General features: G+C 50.8%; 1 protein-coding gene across 2 annotated transcripts in view; it reads left to right on the forward strand.

The window, feature by feature from the left end:
• Positions 1 to 15,350, forward strand: part of SLC13A3 (solute carrier family 13 member 3) — a 67,918-nt gene extending 52,568 nt beyond the window's left edge. The window contains exons 11-13 of one of the 2 annotated variants that reach the window (XM_045804761.2): positions 7,648 to 7,809; positions 10,269 to 10,406; positions 13,588 to 15,350. In XM_045804761.2, coding sequence (XP_045660717.1) covers positions 7,648 to 7,809; positions 10,269 to 10,406; positions 13,588 to 13,764 — 477 coding nt within the window. In that variant the 3' untranslated portion in view covers positions 13,765 to 15,350. The remainder of the gene's footprint in view (positions 1 to 7,647; positions 7,810 to 10,268; positions 10,407 to 13,587) is intronic. The other variant, XM_045804762.2, reaches the window with a different exon arrangement.
• The last annotated feature ends 4,278 nt before the right edge of the window (positions 15,351 to 19,628 follow it).

Consider the following 19,628-nt stretch of genomic DNA (forward strand, 5'->3'; position numbering starts at 1 on the left):
TATGCTCTTGACCATGGTGATATAAATGTTAGAGATTATTAATATCAGTTAGTGTTATTATGAATATTGTTCTAGAGGGCTCTGTGACCTCAGAGGCAGGGCTGGGACTAGGGCGAGGGGCGCAGAGCACAGAATTTCGGGAGGCTCTGGCTCTCAGCGCTCTGCAGGTGTTGACACTCTGCAGTGTCGGCCGGCCCTGCTCAGAGCAGGTGCGGCCTCGGTGTTACCCCTTCAAACGCTCACGCTGACCCGAAGGGCTGGGTACTATTTGTGTCCCCATTTTACAGATAGGAAAACTGAGGCATGGAGAAGTTAGTTAAGTCACTCTCTGAAGGTCGTACAATAGCACTCTGCTCAGAAGCTGGGGTTCCAACTCCAGTCGGTCTGCTTTCAGAGGCCAGCCTCCTCACGACTCATTTTCAGGAACTTCCCAAGTGCAGGCGTTGTGTGAAGTGCTTTGCAAACAGGGACTCGGTTCATCTCATCAGTACCACGGCGGTAGATGCGTTTGCTGTCCGCACATCAAAGATGAGGGAACGGAGGTAACTCGAGGCTAAAAACTTGCCTACATTTGTGCAGCAGGAGATTGTTGGAGCCGGGACTTGAACCCCCAGCTCATGATGCTGGGCCCCACCTCACCCCTAAATCTCTCCTTGTAAGCCAAGGCATTTAAAACCACCACCAATGAAGGGTTAATCTGAAATTAAGGTGAGGGAAACCTGAAATTGCTTCTCAGATTGCTTTCTTTCTTTAATTCAGTTCGAATTTTCAGGTTCCAACAATGAAACGATGTAAGACATCCGTAAAGTGTACACTAGTAAGAAGCCCCGGCTTGAGAATCCCAGTATCTGGATTCAAATCCCAGCTCTACCGCTCCCCGCTGGGGCACTTTGGGCAAGTTTCTAAACCTCTTTGGGCGCCAGTTTTCTCATCTATGAATTGGATCAAAGTTCCTCCTTCGGGGTTGTTGGAAGTAATTAGAGAACGTGCTAGCTGGTGGAACACACAGCAATGGGGAGCACGAGGAACTCCGGGTGCTCTCTCCAAATCCTCATGCCACGGCTGTTGTGGGTTCCACTGCCAGAGAGCGGACTCTGACATGCAGGGGAGTGAGCGGGGTGTTACGCTGTGCCCCTCAAGTTCCCCGCTGTGGAGGCCAGGGAGAGAAGCACAACTGTGAGCAGACCCCACGATGCCTCCACCCCCCCCCCCCGGGATCGTGGCGCTGAACTGGCCCTTCAGAGACGTCCCGACTGGTCTGAGATGGCCAGGCCACACCCCGGCATGCCAGCATCAGTCTGCCCATGTGAGCCGTCCCAGGAGTGAGTGTGACCTCGGGCAAGATGATTCTCAGGTCTGAGACAGCCTCCCGGGCGCTGACAGTGAAGGCCGGTTGTGCTCACACTCCCTGACTCCCTGCGCGGGGACAAGCAGGCCTTCGGAGTCCGGAGTGCTAAGCCATCACGCCAGGGCACCCACCAGGCCTTCACTGAAGGGGATCTGGGTGGCACATTCAGGTTCTCGACCCAACGACTCCTTTTTATGACATATATATTTATTTTACTCATTTTTCCCACAACAAATAACACACACAAATACAACAGTATAGACTTCAAAAGGAGCAAAAGGATGGGTGAGCAGCACTACTGTTTTTGTGTCCATTTTAGGAATCTTGAGGACCAGAGAGGTTAATTGACTGATCCTAGGTAACACAGCTCATAGGTAGCAGAGCTGGGATTTGAACTCCTGTCTGACTTTTCCCACTACTGCCTCCTACTGGGGCTGTATCAGGGAAGGCTTCCCAAAGGGAGTGACATGTTATCCAGGTCCTGAAGAGGCTCTGTGACGCTATGGTAAAAGGCACGGGCTGTGGAACCCGACTGTCTGGGTTGGAGTTGTGGGTCTTGTCGCTCTTCGTTGCGTGGTTCAGTTTCCTTACCTGTAAAACGGGAACAACAACGGTGCCATGTCACAGACTTGTTACAATTATGAAATGAGCCGATGCAAGTGGAGACCTTAGAACACAGCCAACGTGGTTGGTTATTATAACTGAATGCGGGGGGCGGGGCATCAGAATCTGGGATAACATGGAGGTTCCCACGTGAGCAACTCGGTGGAAAGGGTGCCATTTATCCAGATGGTACGAATCTTGCCTGACCCTGAGGCAGGGGGTCGGGGAGATGGCCCTGGACCCCGGAGGCTTCTCTGAGTTCAGGATGTGGTGGGAAAAGTCTCGGCTCAGTGGGGGCTGGGCTGCAGGACCACTAAGCACACTGGGAGGCCGGTCTGGCTCCTGGCCCAGCCCTCGGCCGCCGCTGGAGTTTCTGTTCAACGAGGGCTTTGTCTGGCAGCTGCCCCCTTCCCCCAACCCCTGCTGGTACCGTCCTCTCCCCAGGCCCGCGCAGCCTGCCCCAGGAGGAACCAGAGCGCTCATGGCACTTCCTGCTTCTTGGCCCCTGCCCAGGGCCCTCACCAGGCCACCGCCAGGCCTCCTGGGGCTTACAGGTCCTCGGATGGGGTCCAGGGTGAGCCTGGATGTGTGCACTCCCTAGTGCAGTTCGGAAGGGCTGGAAACAGATCCCAGGGCTTGCTCTGAGCTCAGCGACTCACTTAAACCCGCTTAGTGTCCTCAGTGCATTTTCTCCTGCTAGAAAACTGCCCATGACTCCCCATATATGTAGACTCTAGTCTGAAGGCTTCCGTGGCCTACACACAGGGCCCAGCATGGCCTGGCCCCTGCCTGCCTCCCTGGCGTCAGCTCCTACCTCTCTCCCCTCGTTGGCTCCCCTCCAATCCCACTGGCCCCTTAATGTCAGCCATACTAGACTCATTTGCACCCCTGGACCTTTGCATCTGCTTTCTTTCTGCCTAATGCTCTTCCCCGAGATCTTGAGTCCTGGCCCTTCAGGTCAGCTCCAAGGTCACCAACTCAGGGCCCCTCCCTGGCACCATATCTAAAGTAGCCTTCCCTGCAGTCACTCTCCCTATAATCACCCCACTCTTTCCCTCCTGTTTCCTTCCCTGAAATTTCCTGCTCATTTGCTTGCTTGTTGGTGTCTCTCTTACTGGAATGTAAGCTCCATGCGGGCAGGGGTCATATCAGCCTTATTCACTACTGTTCCGACATCGAGACGAGTCCTGGTACATAACATGCTCAATAAACATTTGTTGGGCATGACCCATGAGACGGGCTGTTTTAAGGGTTGATGACGTGAGGCATGGAAAGTGCCCAGCACAGGGACGATCCATACCCAGTGCTAACACCAAGACCACCTTCAACCTCACTACTGTTACTGTGAATACAGTTTTACTATCTCATGGGTTGAGAAATTGGTCTTCAGGCACCTTCGTGTATATCTCATTTAATCTCCACCAAAATAAACTTATCTAAAAATATATTGGGGTTATAGGAGTCTGAGAGTAAGTCACAAGGGAGCAAACCTGGAGGCAAGTAGAAACGTGTATATTTTCCCCATCCCTCATTTCCAGCTAGAGAATCACCTCGATGAGGATGGTGGTGGAGGTGGCGATGATGATGGTGATGGTGATGATGGTGATGATGGTGATGATGATGGTGATGATGGTGATGATGGTGATGGTGATGGTGGTGATGGTGATGATGGTGATGATGATGGTGATGATGATGGCGATGATGATGATGATGATGATGATGGTGATGATGATGATGATGGTGGTGATGATGGTGGTGATGGTGATGGCCATGATGATGGTGATGATGATGGTGATGTTGGTGTTGATGGTGACGGTGATGATGGTGACAGTGGTGATGGTGATGATGGTGATGATGGTGGTGATGATGGTGGTGGTGATGGTGGTGATGGCAATGATGATGATGATGGTGATGTTGGTGTTGGTGACGGTGATGATGGTGACAGTGGTGATGGCAATGGTGATGATGATGATGGTGATGATGATGATGATGGTGATGATGATGGTGATGATGGTGATGGTGATGATGGTGATGATGATGGTGATGATGGTGATGATGATGGTGATGATGGTGATGATGATGGTGATGATGGTGGTGGTGATGGTGATGATGATGATGGTATGATGATGATGGTGATGATGATGGTGATGATGGTGGTGGTGATGGTGATGATGATGATGGTGATGATGATGATGGTGATGATGATGGCGATGATGATGATGGTGATGATGGTGGTGATGATGGTGGTGGTGATAGTGGTGATGATGATGATGGTATGATGATGATGGTGATGATGGTGGTGATGGCAATGATGATGATGATGGTGATGTTGGTGTTGATGGTGACGGTGATGATGGTGACAGTGGTGATGGCAATGGTGATGATGATGATGGTGATGATGATGGTGATGATGGTGGAGATGGCGATGATGGTGGTGATGATGATGATAGTGATGGTGATGATGATGGTGATGCTGATGATGATTGGCATTATCATTGGTTGGAGAGTTACCCTAACGAAGTAAGAGCTAGATTATAGGTTCAAAATTCCAACCCTAGGGCAAGTCATTTCACTTATTCAGGCAAATCACCACCTCTTTGTGCCTCAGTTTCTTCAGCCATAAAATGGAGATAATTATACAACTTACCTCATGGAGTCATTACGGGGATTAAATAAGTTAATATTAGCCAAGTGTTTAGAAGAGTGCCCAGCACAGAGTAAACTCCACATTAAGTGGCTGTCAGATAAATAGTAATGAATCCTGTTCGGTGCTTACTATGTAGAGGGACTGTTTTGCAAGCATTTGTTTAATCCTTACCACAACTCCTTGAAGAAATCGAGGAACAGAGATGTTCATCAATTGCCCGAAGTCACACAGCTTGTAAGCAGTATGGTGGTCTGAATGTTCACACATGCGCTTTTTTTTTTTTTTTTTTTTTTTTTTTTTTTTTGCTTTCCTTGAACCAAATTCACCGGCTCTCTCTCCCTAGGAATTATTCTGCAGAGTTGTATACACATAGCCGAGCCTGCTGGGTTTTATGAGGCTCTTAAAGATTGTCAAGCCTCTCCCCTCCCATCCTGCAATGTGGCCTTGGGCACCTCTTGACATCTTTGGGGGCTGTAAGGAAACAGTTTGACAACCACTGCACTGGGCAATTTCTGAATTGCCTCTGGCATCTTGTGACTTGAAGCTACTAATGACAGTTGGCACGTGGAGGGGCTCACCAGGCGCTGGGGCATTTTCCAACTGCTTTGTAGATTTGCTCCTTTTCTCCCAATGGTAGCCTTCTGGGATAGGCGCTGTTGTATCCAGGTTTCCAGATGAGAAAACTGAGGCACAGAGAAGTTAAGTTACTTGCCCAGGGTGACACAGCTAGGAAGGATTATGGTGGGGAACAAGCTTAGTTTGACTCTGGGACCCTTTCTCCTCATCCTCTGGCCACATGGCATCCGACCTTGCCCGTTGCTGGTTCCAGAGTCCCTGGAACACTGTGGGGCTGTGTGTTTCCAAGGAAACGGAGCTTCCAATACCTAAGGGAATGGGAAAGGGCAGGTGAAGCCTTTTGGAGTCCCCCAGGAGATCCCCAGAGAGCAGGGGCTTCGCTATCCTGAAGCCACCAGACCTCCCTCTGGTTGCAGAAGCTGAGCCAAGGACCTGAGTGTACTGGGATGTTGGTTGGAAGCCCGCCACCCAGAGGCCCGGCCACAGGGGAGCTCTTGGCTTCTCATTCATCCAAGTCATTAATATTCCCTCTCTCCAGCCTCTCTCCCTTAAATCGCACACAACTGCCATCAGTCTCTTAGCCAGAGCTGTGGCCTCTGGGAAAAACCAGTGGCCCCGTTTTCCCCTTGAAGGGTTCTCTCGCTGGGGAAGGGCTGGGGCCTTGACTCTGCCATGTGCCATCATTTCTAGGCTATCAGACAAACAGTGTGGATGTAAAAGAAGCATCTAAATTTTAAAAAGACTCTCCTGGGGAAAAATATCTTGAAGCATTTATTATTCGCTCCTTGAAGGTAACTTTTATGTCAAATTCTGGGCACAGGCATAGTATTTTATTTATGGAAAAACAGTATGCTGTGTTCTAGAATCCATTAAGAAATTTTAAGTTCTAGATAAGCAGTAAGTTCTCTATCAGACATAAAAGAAATGTATGAAGTTTCTTTGAAAAACCCAAGTGTATTGGTATCAAAGGATACTGGGTTGTTAAAAGGACTATGGTAAGCACACATTTGATTAAGTATTTAAATACTCCTATGTAGAGTAACTGCTGGAGAAGTCAGTAGAGAGAGCATGGAGCTAATTCTGCTACCCGGATGGCGGGGTGGAGTCTGGAGCCAGGGAGGGGATGATCTAACCTGTCCTTTCTCTGTCCTGGAGGGCTGCTGTCGGCTCTGGGCATCGCCCTTATTAATGACAGACTGGTGCGTCCAGAGGATGGTGCCCAAGTGATAGGGAGCTTGCAGGACCATTTTTGCTTATAGAAGTACATAGCACTGGGCGCCTGGGTGGCTCAGTTAGTTAAGTGTCTGCCTTTGGCTCAGGTCATGATCCTGTGGTCCTGGGATCAAGCCCCCGAGTCAGCTCCACGCTCAGCAGGGAATCTGCTTCTCCCTCTGCCTCTCCCCCTCCTCCTGCCCATGCTTGCTCTTTCTCTCTCTCTCAAATAAATAAATAAATAAATCTTAAAAGAAAAGAAGAAGTACGTGGCCCTGAGTGTGAAATACATCTCAGGTTATTACTTTTGGGGAGCCCAGGCAAGTCACAAAAACTTTGCCAGGCTCAGTTTCCTCCTCCGTAACACAGAGACAAATGTCTGCGTTCCAGAAAGGCTGGGAGGGGTTGAGGAGGTAATGTGTGCAGGTGCCAGGCAACCTGTAAAGCCTCAGGGCTGATGATTCTTTTTTTTTTTTTTAAGATTTTATTTATTTATTCGACAGAGATAGAGACAGCCAGCGAGAGAGGGAACACAAGCAGGGGGAGTGGGAGAGGAAGAAGCAGGCTCATAGCAGAGGAGCCTGATGTGGGGCTCGATCCCAGAACGCCGGGATCACGCCCTGAGCCGAAGGCAGACGCTAAACCGCTGTGCCACCCAGGCGCCCCAGGGCTGATGATTCTTATGATGAAATGAGTGATAATACAATGTTGTGTTATTGTAATAATTATCCTTATCATTACTCACAAATGTCTTTATTATTGAGTCATTTGGCTAGTGCTGTATCTAACATATCTGATACAGTCTTTATGGATGATATATAGTATATCTTGTATATATTATTATATAATAATGATCAGATTACTAATGAATACTTTGTATACATAATTGTGTTAATATTTTTGTCATTCATCACCATCCACAGAGGGTCCAGTTTTCCTCTCTCACTCAAGTTGGAACTTAGAGGTGCTAGAGCCAAATGCATTATTTGGGGATCCAGGGGTTTGGGTCCTGGGCCTACAGAGCTGGAGTAGAGAGCCGTTCAAGAAGCAGAGACGCTGATGCCAGTGGGCTGGAATGTGTGGCCTTGGACCTGTCACTTACCCTCCCTGAGCCTCAGTTTCCCCGTCGGTGAAGGAGCGTGGTGGTCACAGTCCTCATCACGGTGGTTCATACTAACCTCTTCCTAGACCCAGCCCTGGGGGACGGCAGCCAGAGCTGGGCGGGGGTGTGAACAGAGGCTCCCCTCCCCCCCCACCGCAGGAGTCGGGGCTGTCCGCGTGGATCGGTGGGCAGCTGCACCCCCTGGAGAGCGTGCCCCCCGCGCTGGCTGTGCTGCTCATCACTGTTGTCATCGCCTTCTTCACCGAGTTTGCCAGCAACACGGCCACGATCATCATCTTCCTGCCGGTGCTGGCGGAGCTGGTGAGAGTCCTCGGGCCGGAGGGGCGGGGCAGGGGCGGGGCCGGGGGCGGGGCTTCAGAAATCTCTCCGCTGCCGGGAGGAGCTCCATCCGGCTACAGGTGCCTTTGTTCTCTTCCAAAATGCCTGAAACTGTCAGACCCTGATTTTTTTTTTTATACCGATATCTTTTTTTTCTTCTTTAAGAAATACGCAGAGTAAATACTTTCAAAAGGTACCAAATTTTCTTCCTTTGGAGACTTTTCTGGGAAAATGTAAATTTTCAAATGTGGATTAAGACGAAGTAGGAAGTCTGAGTAGACGAATAACCACAGAAGAAATCGTTGTGGTAGGCGAAGTGCTAAGCTCCCTCTGAAGAAGGGTTTCTCAGCACTGTTGGCATTTGAGGCCAAAGAATTATCTGTTGTGTGGGGGGCTGTCCCGTACGTTGTACAGTGTTCAGCAACATCCCTGGCCTCTATCCCCTAGGTCCCAGTAGCACCGCCCTAAATCGTGACACTCAAAAATGTCTCCAGACATTGCCAAATGTCCACAGGGCGGGGGGGGGACAAAATCCCCCCCTGTGGAGAACCACCACCCTAAAAGCCACCAGCCAGTCCTCGGAGGGTCGGCAAACCTTCAAAGACCAGCTAGCTCCCACCTTATTCACGCTATTTCAGAGCACAGAAAGTTGGAGAAAGCCATTCAATCCAGGAATAAGGTGAGCAAAACCCAGACACTAAAACCAAAGAAGGACAGCAAAGGGAGGGGGGGAGTCACAACTCAATCTCACATGTAAACAAAGATGCAAACAGCAAAATAAATCTAAGATCATGAGAAAAGAACAATATATCATGATCAAATAGAGTTTGTATTCGGAATTTCAAACCCAATTAACACTAGAAGCGATCAGCAGCGTTCTGTATTTAAATAGATTAAAGAAGACCAAGCCATGTGGTTATCTCAATAGAATCCAGAACTGATCCCATTAAATCAGTGAGGCAACTACACGCTTTGTCAACAGTAATACACCAGGCACACTGACCTGAGCCACTTTGGTTTTGGTTTTAGTTGGCTTAGTTTTGCATGAATTTGTAATGGCGATCACACGGTGTTAGCACACAGAGATGTACTTTATCCTTTTTCAGTGACTAGAGGATATTCTGTTACCAGCAGATAGCGGTGGGTCTATTTAAGATCTCCACTGAGAGACAGTAAATCGTTTCCAGCCTTTGCCGTGATCCAGCCATGCCTCCTGGACCTTTCCTTGTCTGTGCACCCCTGCTTCCCGCTAGCTACACGCCTCGATGAGACCCCGGATTGAGGGGCATGTGCCCCTTATAATTCTGTTAGATCTAGGCAAAGCGGGCACGCCATTTTACACCCCCATCAGTAGTGGGGGGCGGGGGTCCCCCAGCTTTGCCTAGTGTGATTTGATTGAATCACACCCTTCCCCAGATCTGAGGGAGCAGATGATTGAGAGAGATGGGGGCGCTGTGAGGTGAAGGGGAGGAGAAGCGTGGACCCAGCCAGGTCTGTTGGGGCAACCTTTGCTGGAGAAGACACTAGTGGATGACACAGTGGTCTAAATGGTGCTTGTTGTCAAAACCAAAACGTGTTACATGTCGGGGGTAAGTTTAGCTCTCTTTGAGAAAATGGATATGCTTTGGGTTATCAAAATTCCTAGAGGGGCCAAAAAATGTCCTATCTTAAATACAATAGCAGAGAGGAGACCAACAGGAATTGTAGATGAGTACATCATTTGAGAAAGGTGACCAACCAGCCCACTGAATGAGGCCAACACAGAGACGCATTTGATTCACACAGTCTTAGAAACTGGGAAATGCTTCTCAATAGATATGATCTCAAACTCTCTGTGTCTCTGAAATCTGGTGAGGCCCCAGCTAAAGGTGCCCAGGGACTGGCTGTGGGGACAGTTTGGCTGAGGGAAGGACCAGGCAGGGAACTGGGTGTGTCTGAGCCGTGATTCTCAGCATCAGCCTCAGCTGGGAACTTGTGAGGAATGCAGGCTCCTGGGGCCACCCCAGACCTGCTGAATCAGAAACTCTGGATGAAGTAGGGCCAGCAAGCTGTGTTTTAGCAAGTCCTGCAGGTATGATGATGCACTCTCAGGCTGGGGACGGTGTGTTCTAGAAAAATCTCCCCGGCCCAAGCTTGCGGCCCCCGAATGTCACTAACCTTGGGAATGTCTTTTCCATGTGTCCCTTGGTTTGGGTTCTCTTCTTGTCTGTCTCTGCGTTCGCCTGTGGATCTGCGTTTCGGGCTGTATGTCTCTCTGTGTATCTCCACACCTGTCTCCCCGTCTGCTGCGATTGTTCTCGGCCACTCTGCCAATCTCTGTCTCTACGCCTCTGTCATCGCGTCTCTTTCTGTCTCTGTCTGCTGTTGTGGCTTTCAACCATCTCCATCTGTTGTGGTGGCTTCTGTTTCCCTGTCGTGGTGTCCCCCTGCACCCGGACCAGGCCATCCGCCTGAGAGTGCACCCCCTGTATCTGATGATCCCCGGCACGGTCGGCTGCTCCTATGCCTTCATGCTCCCCGTCTCGACGCCCCCCAACTCCATTGCCTTCGCCTCTGGACACTTGCTGGTCAAAGACATGGTGAGTCGGGGCTCGTCCTAGCAGAGGCCTGAGAGGGGGGTGGCCAGCAGGTGCTGGGCAAGACGTCTGGACGGGACCCCCCACTCCTGCTCCTCCACTCCCCCCAGTCTCCGAGTAAGTCATTTGCAGGGGCAGCAGGAATATCCAGGTTCCTTTAGCAAACACTCTGGGGTGATTCTTATGCTTAGACAATTTCAGGAAACATTGCCTTAGTGAAGACTTTCCAGAGTCTGCTACAGGGACAAGGGACTTCCTTCTCTCTCTGGGTGCTGCTCTCTTTTCTTACTCGTTCAGCCAACTGCTCCGTGCCTGGAATCTGTAGGAGAGCCGAGCAGCGGGCTGCACCCTGGGGGTGAGGCTGAAGCCAGGGTGGTGGAGATTCACCAGTGTGTTCCCTCTCCCCACGCTCCCCTGCCTCCCTCCTCCTGCCTCCCTCCTCCTGCCTCCCGCTGCCACTTCCCCTCCACTGGCTGCCTGGGGGCACTCAGGGAAGGCAAATCCTAAACTGTGTAACCGAAGAGGGTGATGTGCTTAAACCAATTCCTGGTCGGGTCTCTCCAGGCACAGAGCCTCTGGCAGGATAAACAGGATAAACCCGGAGGGGAAGGGAGGGAGTTGGTGGGCAAGAGTGACAGAAGGAGGTCACAGAGCAAACAGAGAGAGAAGGAGGAGGCTGGTGTGCCTGGAGCGGAGTTGGAAGGATGAGGCCAGAGGCTGGGGGGGGGGGGTGCAGAGCAGCAGGGCACAGACTTGGGATATTGTGTGGCTCACAGTGGGAGGACTTTAAAGGGATTTGAGCAGATAAGCTGAGTCTGAGAACCCAGGGGAAGGTCCCACAGGACCAGCCAAGAGGGTCCCTGGCTTCACGGAGGACAGAAATCACATGTGGGCCAGAGGCAGTGAAAACTGAGTTTATTGAATAAAAATTGAGTGACAGACAGAGGATAGTGGACGGAGTGTCTGGGAGACTCAGAGAGGAGAGAATGAGTCTCATCGTTGCTTGGGGTTAGGGGTTTACTTTGGAAAAGGGTCTAGGGAACGTCCGTGTGCCTTTAGGAATCCACGGTAGGTCCCATCAAAGGGGAGTCAGGTGAACCGTCAGCGCTTTTCCATAAATCACTGGAGGGGGTGTATGGATGCCAGCTTCAGCCGCGGTTTGTTGGAAGCTGTTGTCCTGGAACGTACCTGGGATCTGGCTCTTCTTTAATGTGATCAGGTGTTTGGGGGCTTGGACAGAACTCAGAGAATGATTCACTTTCTTGCTTCCCCCTCGAAGTGGGAACTTGCTTCTTCGGCTTATTCAGAGGTCAAGTATAGAACAGGAGTAAACGGGGCCTGGCAGGAAAACAGCCAGGACGGAGCCCTTCTAAAATAGAGTCCCTGCAGCGTCCCTACTTCATAGTGATGGGTTTGACTCCTGCCTTTCCTAGATCACTTTGGCTGCGGGGGTGGAGGGGATCGCTGGGGGCTGGGGCTGAGTGTGGACCGGGGAGGCCGGCTCGGGGAAGGCAGCAAGAGGGCAGAGACGCAGACATGACGTTGGCCCGTTCTGAGAACAAGGAGACAGTGAGAGAAATGGAGAGACATCGTGGGGATGGGAAGAGGCCGAGGGGCACAAGGGGGCCCAAGGGGGCCCAAGGGGGCACAGAGGGGCAGACGTGTCAGAGCCAGTCTGGTGCGTGCCCATCTGCGGGCTCTGCTCCTGAGAGTGACGGTGTAGGTAGTTGACGTGACAACGAACGTGGGACAAAGCAGGCATTTTAAAAAATATTTTATTTGTCAGAGAGAGAGAGAGAGAGAACAAGCAGGGGGAGCGGCAGGCAGAGGGAGAAGCAGGCTTCCCGCTGAGCAAGGAGCCCGATGTAGGACTTGATCCCAGGACCCTGGGATCATGACCTGAGCCGAAGGCAGGCGCTCAACCGACTGAGGCACCCAGGCGCCCCCCTAAAGCAGGTATTTTGAGCCAGGCTCCCAGAAGCCCGGCCCTCCTCCCAGCCACCCCAAAGCTTTGGCCAGTCGCCTTCTGAACCTCCAGAGTGGCCAGGGCTTGACCCCCCCCCCCCCCGAGCAGAGGGGCAGGCCAGCATCACGCAGTTGGCCCTTGTCATTGGTTGTACCCCCTTCACGACTGGTGTCCTTTCCGTGAGCCCTCCGTGGCAATATTGACGTAACAATTTTCCTAAATCCGCGACATTTTTTAAAACACTTAAACAAGAGTATTTAAAGGGAAGAGTTTCTGACCCATCTGGCCATGGAAAACTGGTATTGTATGCCATCGAAGGTAAGTCTAAAAAAAAAGACACAGACAAAAAAAAAAAAAAAGCAAAAGAATTACATTCACCCTGAAAACAATCGCCTGGAGAAGGTTCTGAGCCCCCACTTTCTCAAGAGGGCCATTGGCAAGGAAGGGAGAGTGTTAAGGGCACGACAGCACCAAACGGAGACTTTCTCAGGCGGAATAGACTCAAAAGGGGGTTGAGAAGAGAGCGCCTCTCTCCCTGCACAGTTCACAGCTGAGCAGTGCTGAGGTCAACAACCAGAAAACCTGGAGGAGAAACAGATTTTCAGCCCAAAGTTGGACTGAATGCACAAGGGGTTAGCCCGGCGGAGTGGGGGGGGGGGGGGAGAAGCAAACAGGCAGACTTGTTTTAGCTACTTAAAAAAGGTTGAAATTTCCATAAGACAAATTCTTCAAAACAAAGCAGTACGGCCTTAAGTAGGCATGGAGTGTGGATAGGTGTGAGTGTGTGTGTCTGTGTGAGTGTGTACGTGTGTTATTGATCAAACCAGATTATTTTCAAGCTGTGTGATGTGGGTAAGCCAACCTCTCTGAGCCTTGTTTTCCTCTTCCGTAAAGAGGAAGTAACAAAAATCACCCTTGGAGGGTGTCATGGGGATGGGTTGAATGACACATCCCTAGCACACCTGCACGGTACAGCGCCGGGCCCCTGGAAACCACTCGGCAGATGCGGACATTGACAACTCTCTGAGGGGCAGCCTAGGCTAGCATAAAGATGGAAGGGTCTTGGGCATCTACCAGCCTGGACTCGTGTCCTGGCACCGTCACTGCCGGCTGGGAGATCGTGAGTGAGTGAGTGAGTTCTTGACTCTGAGCGTGGGTTTTCCCATCTGTACGATGGACACTGAGCTGATCCCTCCCTTTACCTGGGCTCCATTTCAGGTGCGGACAGGCCTCCTGATGAACTTGTTGGGTGTCCTGCTGCTCAGCCTGGCCATGAATACTTGGGCACAGACCATCTTCCAGCTGGGCACCTTCCCGGACTGGGCCGACATCCACTCAGCCAACATCACAGCACTGCCATCTGCCTTGGCCAACGACACATTTCGGACCCTTTGAGCCCCCCTCCGGGACCCTCTCTGGGCTGGGCCCTCCCAGAAAGCTTCTGCCATCACCTGCTGCTAGGACTCTACAGGATGATGGAGCAGTTCTTTTCTGTGATCCAGTATGCAGAAAGCAAGGGTGACCTCCAGTGGTCCACTTGGGCCCACAGGCTCATTATCTAGGACACCCTCTCCTTCTCTTTCGTGGAGGTCAGGGCCCAGATATCTCCCAGATCTGCTGCCAGAGAAACAAGCTCCTTTAGCTCTGAGCTGTTCTATGGCTAGGGTGCAAGGGAGCCCTATTTCAGCAGCAGGAAGCACGTCTGGAACGGCATTTGTCTTACACAGCTGGAATGGGAGGGGCCATTGATTCCCACGGACACCGCTAACGTCCCCCAGGGCCTACTTTAGGTTACACTCTGGAGAGACCGTCTTGCCTTTAGATGTCGCCTTCCTCAGAGAGGCTTCTGGGGCTGCACTGTCCCAGCTGTTCACAGCCACAGCATGTCCTGCCCAGTCTGTGCCCGTTGTTTGAATCTGACCCCTGCCGGTACACCGCAGCCGCCACAGCCGGGGATGCTTTTGGTCCCTGGAGACAGCGGAGGGACAGGTGTCCTCCTGAGGTCGAGGAGGCTGTGCGGATCCTCCTCGCTGCACTTCCGGGTGCCTGAGCACACCAGGGGAGTTCTAGAAACCCTGACATCTCTACCCACGCTTTTTAGGATGTTCCTCTTTAATCTGATTCAGTTTGACTGTCATTCTGGGGTCAGGCCGAGCCCTGGCCCTACTGTCCTTCCAACGAGGACTCTCCGATGTGTAGCCAGCGGGGGACTTTGTGGCTGCCAGCTACTGCTTATTGCGACAGCTGGTCCTCCCCTCCCTGCCCATACCCCGAGGGGTAAGCATGTTTCATTAGCAAAGGCCACATTTTTCAGGAATGAAAAAAAAAAAAAAAGTCAGAAGATACATTGGGGGCTCATAAAAGGCCAGGGTAAAATTTCTCAGGCAGGCAAAACATCGTAACCTCTTCTACAGAGGGGGTCAACCGAGACTTCCCCTGAGCCAGTGGCTGGTGGGGGCTGTCCTAGATCTGACCCCTCCTTGTTTCCAGCAGAAGCATCTAGGCATCCCCAGTGAACAGCACAGTGTTAGGCCCAGCGGGCGCTCAGGAAGTGGAATGAGTGGCCCACATTAGCCTGGCACTGGACAAGGTGCCCATGGGGGGTCCGGAAGCCTCGTGTCTCCCCTTCCTACACATCTGAGGGATGATGTCCCCCGAGCAGTGTGGGCTGGGACGGCAGCACCCAGAGACTGAACTTGTCCTCCGTACGGCATGAGTGAGTCACGGCTGTTTCCCTGGGAGCAGCAGGGAGGAGAGAGGAAAGGCCCCCACGTTGGGGGATGGTCTCCACCTCTTCCCGCATGAGAACTTCAGTATCCAGTCACGTCTACAGCCCGTGGGATTTGGGAGCTGCACTCCTGGAGAGCAGGGGACCAGAGAAGTCCATTCACGGAGAAACCCATGGGACCTGTAACCAGATGAATCGTGATTTCAAATACTTCTGATTGAAAATGCTATAAAATAAAGAGCATTAATCAACACTGGGCCTACAGATGATTTGCTTTCTGGGCATAAGAGAGCTTGAAAGCCCCAAGTTCCTGAGTTGGGGGTTCTGCGGAACAGACCTCCCTGACTTCACTTCCTTACTGCTCTCCCCTCTCCACTCCAGCCACGTGCTTAAACTGCCCTGCCTCAGGGCCTTTGCACATGCTGTTCCCTTTGCCAAGAACACTTTGCTTCCAATGATGTGCTTGTTTCCTCACTTTATTCAGGTCTCTGCTCAAATGTCACCTCCCCAGAGACTCTTCCCTGACCATCTGGTGTAAAATCTTGCTCTTATTATGCTCCGTCTCCTTACTCTGCTCTATTTTTCTTCTTAGGATTCAGTCAGGCCACTGTATTATGTATTTTCTTGTTTATTAACTTTCTCTCCCTCTAAAATACCAACTTATCAGAATACGAACTTTATTTTGTTGAGTGCCATAACTCTGGTACCTAGAATGGTTTCTGACACATAACAGGTGCTCAGTAAATATTTGATTAATGAATCTATACCAGAATTTATAAGAAAGCAGCCTTGCCCTCTGATCCGCGGTCTGTCCTATTCATTTCTTTGCTCACTCCTTCTTCCATTTATTCATTCAACAATATTTATTTAAAACCTGATTATGTGCTCATTCACTGTCCCCATCCACATGGAACTTACATGCTAGCAGAGGAAACAGGCAGTGGGCAGGTAAACAAATAAATGACTCTGGGTCATGATATGGGCAAGGGAGAAGATGAAACTGGACAACGTGATGAACTGACTCAGAAGCTGTTTCAGCCAGGGTTATCAGGGAGGACTTCCCTGAGGAGGTGCCATTAGACTGAGACTGGAAGGAGTCAGTCATGCGCTCATGGCAGCATGGGAGGAAGGTGGGTGGCAGGGGTGGTTACAGGATCATTGGAAATATACACGAGACTCCTGTCTGGAATACAAGAGGAACATCCAGAAATCAGAAAGAACAAACACACAGCAGAACACCTGGTTTAGTTACTGTGCCCATATAACACACCACCCTAAACTCAGGCCCTAGAACACAGCAACTTACTGGCTTATGTTTCTGCATTTTTTTTTTTTTTTTAAGAGAGAGAGAGAAAGACTTTGAGCAGGAGAGAGGCTGCAGGGGGAGAGTGAGGAGGGGAAGAGAGAATCTTATGCAGGGGCCACACCCAGTGCAGAGCCGGCTGCAGTGCTTGATCTCACGACCCCGAGATCATGACCTGAACTGAAATCAAGAGTCAGATGCTTTGCCTACTGAGCCACCCAGGTGCGCCGTGTTTCTGCATTTAGACAGAGCTCTGCAGGGCTGGCTTTGTCTCTGTTCTACATGGTGTGGCCGAGGTCACTCAGCGGGGAGTTTAGCTGGAGCTTCAATGTCCGCAATGACTGTGGAGCCTTCAGAGAGTCTAGTCCAGACCTCTGAACCTGACAGTGGACCTGACCAGCAGGAGCTTTGCTATTCGGACCTTCAACTGATTGGATGAGGCCCACCACATCAGGAGGCAGCAATCTGATTCACTCAAACTCCATTAATCTAAATGTAAATCTCATCCAAAAACACCCTCACAGAAACATCCAGAATAATGTTTGACCAAATAGCTGGAGGCTGCGGCCCAGCCATGTTGACACAGAAAGCGAACCATCACACCCACAGAAGCCAGAATGCAGGAAAGTCCTTGGAGGCTGCCCGTCCAGGTCTAACCCCAGGGCTTGGGGCAAGGAGGAGAAGAGTGGAGACTGGGTCTGGAGGGGCAAGCTGAGAAAACATGGCAGGGAAGGTTTAGACCAAGTTGGAGCTTGTCATCTAGTGGTCCCCAGGTCTGCTTCCAGTCCACAGTCAGGCTTTTTGGGCCACCTTTCATGAGTTTTAAACTATTAATTGATTGCTAACATTTTAGACATAAATTCGGAAAATTTTACATTAAAACCTAGATTTGTGCTTCTCTTAGAAAAGAAAAGACCAGGAGGTCTGGCAACATGGGACCCTATCACCACCTGGCAACAATTGTTTGGAGTTGAGTATTGGTGGAGGGAAAATTCGAACTGATAGGCAAACTCTCTTGTTTGCCACAGCCCCTACCCCTCCTTAATGCCTTACACTGATTCTCTTCATTTTAAAAACACCAGGTTTTTAAAACTGAGTACAAAAAATGAAGATAATATATCCCCTTAATAAATTTTATATTGATTACATTTTGAGAGGATAATGTTTAGGATATATTAGGTTGAATAAAACTTTTATTGAAAGTCGAATAAAAATTTTATTAAAATAAATTTCACTTTTTATGTGGCTCCTAGAGAATTTTTACATACATACATGGCTCGTATTCTGTTTCTGTTGGATAGCATTATATCTTGGTAAGATTTTAGCCACCTCTCCGTATTCTCAGGCTGAGTGGATGTGTGGCAACAGTATGCCCACGGGCTATAAAATTCAATGACTCCAATATTCTATGGACCTCCGATGCGGATTCTAGATCTGAAGGCTTACCACTTCCTCTTCCTATACTGTCTTATGGTTCTGATTCCTCCACCCAGAAATTCCCCTCAAAAAGCTGATTCTATTTTGGATGATTCAGAAGACCCTTCCGGACGTTGTGGGACTTGGAGCCAAGCCAGCTTTATGTAGGCAGAAGTAAAAAAGCCAAAAATATCTTCTGCCACTTCCCACCCTATGCCACCAAACTCCCAAATCTTACACATTCACCAGAGGCCTTCAGGAAATGACCACCATAGTCCTTAACCAATCGGCTCCCTGGGGCCAGTACAGAAACTAGGCAAATGTGGGTCCTGCCAGGCCCACTCCTGTCTGACCGGCACAATGCCCTAAAGTTCCCTATGGCATGGGGACCCTGGCGCGCAATCTGGCCCAGTGGGCATCGTAGAAGCCTGTATGATCAGGTCTGAGCAGAGCTGGGACTCACCTAGATAGAGCTGTCGGCCCAGGTGGGAGAAAGTGGGGCAGGAACATGTTATCTACTGACTGGGTGCTCTACATACATTATTCTATTAAATCCTCAAACAATCCTAGGAAGTAGGTGTTAGTATTCTCATGAGAGCAGAGTCCACACAAGTTCAGAGAAGGACGGTGTCTTGTCCAAGGTCACACAGCACAGTGAGCGGCACAGCTGGCGTTCACGTACGGATCTACTTACTACCCCCAGCCCCCCGGGCCCCCGCAGTTCAGAGGGACAGCTAGACGGCCCCCTGCACCTGGTCGGCGGCCCCCGAGCCGGCTCGGGCCCACAGCCTTGGTAAGACGGGCCTGCACAAAGGCCTTTTTTAAATGCTGGCTTTAAAAACTTGGAGACTTTTATATAAAAAAGGGAATGACCGGCATCTTTGGAAAAACTGGAAAATCTGGTGATGTTGGACCTCTTTTCAAGGGACTTCAACCCTCCACCGGAGCGGAGTAGGAGCCCTCCTTTTCGAGACGGTCTGCACGCGGCCGTCCACGCTGTCTCCATCCCACGTGCTTCAAGCCTTGCCTTAACGGGCGGCCTCTGCAGGCGCCCGGGGTTTCCTGCTCCCGTCTGCTCTGGGTGCTCGGTTCTCTGCAGACGTGGTGCCTGGCCTGGCTTCCTGGGGGGGCTTGTGATCTGGGAAGCGTGTCAGGCCCTCTGAGGGCCACAGGTGTCTCATTGGATTGTGTGACCATGATAATGTCACTTCCGCTGTCTGGGCCACAGAACACCCTCCTTCAGGCCTGAGCAAGTGACCCAGGCAACATGTCTTTATAAGGGAAAAGGAGGGGGAGTCTGGAACACCACCTAGGTGTGCCCTTTCTCCCTGGGCCATCCATCCTGCAGGGTAGAGGGCTGGGGGCACAGCGGAGGGCTCCCGGAGGAGGCAGAGCACAGAGATGCTGGGGGCGAAGCATCTCCTTCCAGAGAGGGATTGGCTTTCCAATCAGCCCAGCGGTGTAGCTGCCGGGTGATGACTGCAGCAGAGTGCGCACGCAGGGACCTCACACTTATTAAGTGCCTACTGTTTGCAGTGCCAGATGCATCTGAAGGTAACACGAGTCTTGGGAACCCTTCCCTCCACACCCGTAGAGCCCAGTGGCTGACCAGTAGACTGGAACAGGACCATCGGCTATAAATCACGGCTCTTCCTCTTACTAGCTGAGTGGCTTGGTGAAGGGACTTAATTCTCTGGGTCTCACTTTTCTGAACTGAAGAATGAAAATAACAGTACCTACCACAAACGGTGTTTGGAAATAAGCATTCAGGGAACTCGAATAGAACTATTGAGAAGCGTGTCTGATACTTAG

This window comes from Ursus americanus, chromosome 22 (assembly GCF_024610735.1).
Source record: "Ursus americanus isolate L20-20 chromosome 22, mUrsAme1.1.p, whole genome shotgun sequence".
NCBI classification, from domain to species: domain Eukaryota; kingdom Metazoa; phylum Chordata; class Mammalia; order Carnivora; family Ursidae; genus Ursus; species Ursus americanus.